The 7,280-nt window shown below is 39.4% G+C and overlaps 1 protein-coding gene across 1 annotated transcript; it reads right to left on the bottom strand.

The window, feature by feature from the left end:
- Nucleotides 1-2,876: 2,876 nt before the first annotated feature.
- On the bottom strand, nucleotides 2,877-3,431 carry LOC141630900 (uncharacterized). The gene has a single exon (XM_074443643.1). The coding sequence runs from the start codon at nucleotides 3,429-3,431 to the stop codon at nucleotides 2,877-2,879; it is 555 nt and encodes a 184-aa protein (XP_074299744.1).
- Between the last annotated feature and the right edge of the window lie 3,849 nt (nucleotides 3,432-7,280).

The following is a 7,280-nucleotide window of genomic DNA, read 5'->3' as shown; positions in this document are numbered from 1 at the left end:
GAAAGACTAAAAATAAAACAACTAAAATTAGGACTATTGCCTCCCCGGCAACGACGCCAAAATTTGATACCCGTCGTTGTGAGTACCAAATATAAAATTTATAATTCCTATTAAGACTAACCTAGGCTAGTGGCAACAGGGTCGAACCACAAGGAGGCAGATGTAAATTCTAGTTGATTTATATTTAGTCTAAGGTAACAATTGTGGGGGTTGAGTTGAGATGAACTATAGCTAAGAGCAAATAAAGATAATAAACTAAAAAGACGGTTTAACAGATAAAGAAAGGGGTACTAGGATGATCGGTTCATTATAGCTTCGGCGGCAGCAAACTAAGCCGGTCTAAGTCAACACAGGTGAGGCGGGAAATAAAGAGGTCCTCTCGGTCCACTCTTAACAAATAGCATCTCTCGATCTCGCTATAGGTCCCTAATATCACTAATACTAACTTTCGTTCTGAAAAGTGACTAATGGTCTAAACTATACCTATCTTTCGATCTTAGCACAGTCTAGTTGATTCAATTGATGGTCTAATAACTTTCCCTATCTTTCGATCTATTGGGTCAGTCACAAAAGGGTATCTAACTGGTCGCATGCATTCGATTCGTTAAATACAACAATTAAAATCAATTAAAACGAAAGGTACCTCACGAGGTCAGTCGATCGACCGGGTAAGGTGGTCGATCGACCAACACGCGGGCCGTGTCTAATCTAATGCCGCCTATGCTACAATTCCCCTACATCCTAGCACAAACTAATTAGCTACTCATACTAACGATGATAACGACAATAGAATTAACGGAATAGATAGAATAATTCATGCTTAAAACGAATGAACAAACAATTAACAAGCGATACTAAGATGGTTTCGGGAATCTAACTATCAATTCTATGCTAAAAACGAAATAGAAGTAAATTGAAATAGGGCAGAGTAATACCAAGATTGCAGAGGAATGATTAAGAACAAGAACAAAATTCCGATGCTCACAATATTCCAAACCCTAATTAGTAAACTAAAACTCAGTGTAATTTCTGATAATAAAGCTTGATGAAAACTAGGTATTTTCAGTTACGTGATATAGAAAGTAACGTAACTTCTTATTCCAAAACCTAAACTTAACGGGCTTCAAGATTTACGGTCTTTTAATTCACGTCTGGAATAGCAATCTGGTCGATCGACCGCTTGGCAGTGAACAGTAGCTTCTGTAACCCGAGGGTTGGTCGATCGACTGATTGGACTGGTCGATCGACTACTTGAACTGCTACTTGACTTCTTAAAACTCGTGGACTTGTCTTTTGGGCCTTAAATTGCGCACCAAGCTCGTTCCTTTAGTGATTCCTTTACGTCATTTGCAATGCAGATTACTCGGGGACGGATTTGGCTTGATTTCCCGTTAAATTCTTCACATTTCTGCAATAATGTACAAAATACGGAAGTAGACGGAAATAGGGAGAAATGTAGCATAAACTACAAGAATGAGCTCTGAAATGCGTGTAAATGGGATGTAAAACATCATATAAATGACACGCATCAGTACTTCTACCCGTAGTCATTTCTTTTTTAGACATATTTCATTTTGGCGCAAATTGGGTGAAAATATATTACAACGAGTATATGTTAACCGTTGTAATAAAGTTATGACAACGGTTGACTTTTATTGACCCGTTATTGTTAAGATATCACAACGGGTTTGTTTTTAGAACCCGTTGTTAATAGTTTGTCTTAATAAAAAAACTAATTTACAAACACATACAGGTATACAGCATGCAACATCAGTTCAACCGTTGGTATCCTGAGTTTATTCTCTCTTCCCTGCTTTCTACATTCTTGTTGTCGGCCGTCGCCCAGTTTCCGACGCCCAGATTCCGTTGCCTTCCCTTATCATCCTGCTCGTTCTCTTTAACATCATCATCATCATCAGGTATGTTCACTTTTGTGTTTCGTCATTAGGGTTTTAAGATCATCTTTTTTTGTTTTTCATCTGTTTGTTTTTCGTCTTCTTTGTTATCTTTATCATCCCGCATCATCTACTTCATTCCTCTTATTAGGGTTTTAGGATTTTAGAAGCTCAAAATGTTGTTTTAATTAATTTTCATTCCTCTTTAGGGTTTTAGATAATACTCTGCATGTCATTGTTCATTTCCTATTTAATTCATATTTAGGGTTTTAGGATTATCATGGGTGAAAAACGGAAAGAAATCAAAAGAATAATAAGCCTGATGGGGATAATAAGCCTGGTGAAAGGGGTGCAACGAAGTGCCCTGCAGCCCTTGCAGCTATAGCGGCTAAACAGCCGCTTAAAATAACATGGAACTCAAAGGGTTTCCCTACTGGTCCAAATGCGGGGCATTTATCCACTTGGATTGGATGTTGCACAAGACAGTTTATGCCTATCCATTTAGATGAAATTAGGAATTTGAATCCAAAATTGGCGCAGTTATTGTTGGATCGTATAAAGGAAGCCTTTGATATTGCCGAATGCTATGATAAGTATTTAATACATAAGGTAGGGGGTGCCTTAAGGTAGTGGAAGTATGACGTTGGTAGGGATTGGTTGTATGTGGACAAGAAGACGGGGGAGATGCGTAAGAGCCCACCATCAAACAATTGTCCCACCATCACTCAGGAACAATGGGATCTTTTCAAAGCGATGAGAGCTAGTGAGAAGTTTTTTTTTTTTGTTAAAAGGTAAGTATTATATAACAAAAAAACGAGACCATACAAGTTTTCAATGGGCTATCAATTAGACAGCCCAAACTGAAAACCAACAACAAAACCGTAACATCAAACAAAATCAGATATGAAGATTCGATAAAATCAATCCCTATTCTCCCCAAAATCCCCAATTATCCTCGACCTTATCTCTTCCTCTCTTACATCACCGGTCAAGATGATGCGCTCCATTGATCTTCTGCAAGAATGCTCGATCCTTTTCCTTCACTGTCCCATTAGTCAGGTAATTAACTCTCTGTCTCATCTCCTCAATAATTTGAGTTGCTACCTTTTCTGGACGGATGATTGAGTTCTCATGTTTACTCTGATTTCTTTGCCTCCAAATATGATAAATGCAGCTATTGATGGTAGCATTCACTATACCTTTCCTGGTTTTAGAGCCAATGAGCTCTAAACGCCATTTCAGAAGGTCGAGGCATGGAATAGAAACCCCAAGCCATCTCCCTATTTTGGATGTGATCGTCTGACTGTAACAGCAGCTGAAGAACAAGTGTTCAATTGTTTCCGTGGAGTTCCTACAAATCCAACAGGTATCCTCTTCACTGATGTGCAACCTGTAAAGCTTGTCCATAGTATTCATATTGTTGTCGTGGTATACCCATGCCATGAAACTGTGTTTTGGCACATTCCATTTGTTCCAAACCAAACCATGCCACCTGACTTCCTGGTCTTTTTCCCTTAGGAACTCGTAGCCTTTCATTATGCTGTATTCTTTGTGCGGTTGTATAGACCAAGTATTCTGCTGGTAGGCTTCTTGTAACAGATCCTTGACTCAACAAATCCTCCTCCAGTACCAGCTGGAACTGGCTGGGGGAGTATAAGTCAGCCAAGGCAACCCTTTTATGTAAGTATGATTCACCCACCTGACCCATAGATGATCAGGTTTAATATATATCCACCAGACTAATTTTCCCACAGATGCCTTGTTCCAAATCACATCATTTTTCAGGCCTAAACCTCCCTCCTTTCTAGGTTTGCAAGCTTTCTCCCACGAAACTAGAGGTGATCTAGTAAAATCAGCCCCTTCATCCCAAAGAAAATTCCTACAAATTGCCTTAATTCTTGTTATAACTCCACTTGGCAAAATGAACATAGTAGCCCAGTAATTATGTAGAGTTTTAAGGACAGCCTTCACAAGTACCAATCTACCAGCATAGGACAATTTCCTAGTTCCCAAACCCCTGATTTTCTCCAAAACTTTATCTATAATGGGTTTGCAATCCTGAGCATTAAGTCTAGTGGTCTTTATGGGGACCCCTAGATATTTGAAAGGCAACTTACCCTCCACCATCCCAGAAATTTGCAAAATCTCATTTTTAAGCCCTGTTGGTACTCCATTGAAATATGCATTAGATTTGCCTTTGCTCATGCTTAGTCCTGAGGATTTGGAAAAGGTAGAGAAGGTCCTAAGCAGAGTCATCATAGAGTGAGCATCCCCTTTGCTAAATAACAACAAGTCATCAGCAAACATTAGATGAGATAATTTCATAGGCTTGCATAAAGGATGGAAATGAAAATCTGGACTCTCAGTTGAGTAGCTTAAGAGTCTAGATAAGTAATCCATACAAATATTGAAGAGGAGGGGGGATAGGTGATCCCCTTGCCTTAGCCCCCTTTGACCTTTGAAAAAACCAAAGAGGTTCCCATTAAGTGTCAAAGAATAACTAGCTGTTGTGACACATTGCATGATCCAGTGAGTGAACTGATCGGGAAAGTCCATAGCCTTGAGCATTTGCTCCAAAAAACCCCACTCCACTGTATCATATGCCTTCTGGAGGTCTAGTTTGAATAAGCACCTGGGAGAACTAGCCTTCCTTTCATACAATCTGATAATGTCCTGGCAAATCAAAATATTGTCCATAATGCTTCTTCCCTGAATGAAACCTCCTTGGGTGGGAGAGATTAAATCAGGTAAGATGAAGGCCAATCTGTTGCATAGCACTTTAGAAATACATTTCTAAAGCACATTACAGCAGGCTATAGGTCTGTATTGGAGAACAGTCTCAGGTCTCTCTACCTTAGGTATTTGGGTGATCAAGGTAGCATTTACCTGCTTTAGCAAAGCTCCTGACTCAAAAAAATCCATTACAAACCACATCACCTCTCCTCCTACTATATCCCATGCATCTTTAAAGAACTTGCTAGAAAACCCATCTGGACCCGGAGCCTTATCATTTGGGATATTGAAAATTATATCCTTGATTTCCTCTTGTGTCACAGGAGCTAGCAGGGTTTGTTTGTGAGCGTCAGTGCATTTATTCCCTCTCTGTATAATCCCATTCTTGACACCTGTAGTGGGAGCATTGGACCCTAGCAATTCTTGAGAATAATCCAGAAAGGCTTGCTGAATCCCATCCGCATCAGATTGCAATATTCCTTTATGGTCTTTAATTTGATAAATGCAATTCTTATTCCTCCTAGCCTTAATTATTCCATGAAAATAGAAAGAATTAGTATCTCCATCTTCCAACCAGTGAGCCTTTGCCTTTTGTTTCAGAAATTCTAGCTTAGCCTGGTGTAAGTGACCAGATTTCTGATGAGCAGCATATTCCTGAGTCATCAGGTCTTCATCCCCTGGATTTTGAGCAAGTAGTTGTTGTAGTTGAAAGAGCTGAGTCTCAGCCAACATAGCTTGGTTCTCAATGTTAGAATAGCAAGACCTATTAATGCTTTTAAGGGCAGATTTAAGTCTCCTTAGCTTTTGAGTGACTTTAAACATTTTTGTACCCTCATATCTATATTGCCAAGCACTGGAAACACAAACATGAAAATCTGGTGAAAGACTCCACATGTTAAAATATTTAAAAGGCCTGTTCCTATGCTGTCCTGATTCAGCCAGCCCAATCAAACAAGGATTGTGATCAAAATGGCCTTCAGGGAGAAAATTTGCATAGACATTAGGAAACTGATCAGTCCAGTGTTGATTTACCAAAGCCCTATCCAATCTGCTATATACTCTTGTCTCCACAGATTGCTTATTGTTCCAAGTATAGAAAGATCCTGTTGCTTGCATATCCATCACCTCACAATCCTCAAGGCACTTCTGAAATGGTTCAGCCTCTGCCATGTTAAAACTGCCACCCAATCTCTCCTTAGCTTGTAAAACACAGTTAAAATCACCCCCTACCAGCCAAGGGCCAGAAACTTGAGTACTCATTCTTTTCAAACTGATCCATAAAGGTTCCCTGTCATTTATGCCATTGAAAGCATAAATCACAGTGTAAAAGAAGCTCTTACCCGTGCTTTTATCTGCTATTCTCATGTGGATATATTGAGCATCATAGTCTAAACAACTTACATCATATAAATGAGGTTTCCAGACCACCCAAATCCTTCCTCCTGAGTGATAGGCTGTATTAGTTGAGACACTCCAATCTTGAAAAACATTAGCTACTGCTTTATTCACTTTACTAGGTTTAATTTTAGTCTCTAAAAGACCAAAAAGACCTACATTATTGGACTTCAAAAAATTATTTACATTTTTTTGCTTATCCACCTTGTTCATTCCCCTCACATTCCAAAACCCTATCTTAATCATGGGTTATGGGATGAGGGAACACTACCATTCACTCCAATTCCTTGTTTAAGTGAGTTTGAACCACTGAGCGCCTCCATATATGAAGGAGACCCTGGTCTAATCCTACTCCCATTAGGTGAGCCCTGTCTAGTGACTTTAATAGGAGATATAGATCCACTATTACCTGGTCCAGGTTTATGTTCAGGTGTCCTGATTATGTCCTCTATATTCTGAGCACTCTGAATCATTTGTGCAAGTTGCTGAGCAGATTGCGTGGTCTGTGTGACCTGAGTTACTTTCTGTACTGGTTTCCATTCTTTCCTGACTACCTTGGTAACTATTTTTTTCTGCCCCCTCCTACAATTCTCCTTTTCATGCCCCAATTGCTTACACTTGGTACACATTACAGGCTTCCATTCATATCATATTTCTATCTCAACGAATTGCTGCTTTTCATCTAAAAACTTGATAGACTTAGGAAACTTTTGTCCAATTTTCAATTCCACCATCACCCTTGCAAACCCTAGTCTAGTTTTTTGTTCTGTGGCACTATCACTCTTAATATATGTACCCACTAGATTGGCCAATTTGACTAGACTCTTACCCCAAAATTTAAGGGGGAGTTTGTGAAGCCTGATCCACGCAGGAACACTTTTAACTTCTTCCTTGATTAGTTCTATATCAGGTACCCAAGGTTTAATGATCATTGGCTTGTTATCAAACAAGAAGTGACCACTGTTAAGTACTGCCTACTTCATCTCATCAGTTTGAAATCTTGCTATAAAAACTCCATTGGGTAAGAAAGATAACTTATCAATGACATATTTATTCCATATTCGTTTCAGGAATCCCTCCAAGATCTGCTATGGAGGATTTGCCCCAACGATGAAGCCATACACAGCCTGTTTCCAGTATTCAATCTCATCATGGACATCTTCATCATCTAATTGTAGCAGATTTTCAGGCTCATCTTCAATCACTTGCATCACCTTCTTGCCATGGCGTTGATACCATTCCTTTTCCTCCTCTGCA

The sequence above is a fragment of the Silene latifolia genome, chromosome Y, assembly GCF_048544455.1.
Source record: "Silene latifolia isolate original U9 population chromosome Y, ASM4854445v1, whole genome shotgun sequence".
Classification (NCBI taxonomy): domain Eukaryota; kingdom Viridiplantae; phylum Streptophyta; class Magnoliopsida; order Caryophyllales; family Caryophyllaceae; genus Silene; species Silene latifolia.
This window is presented reverse-complemented; position numbering and strand designations above follow the sequence as displayed.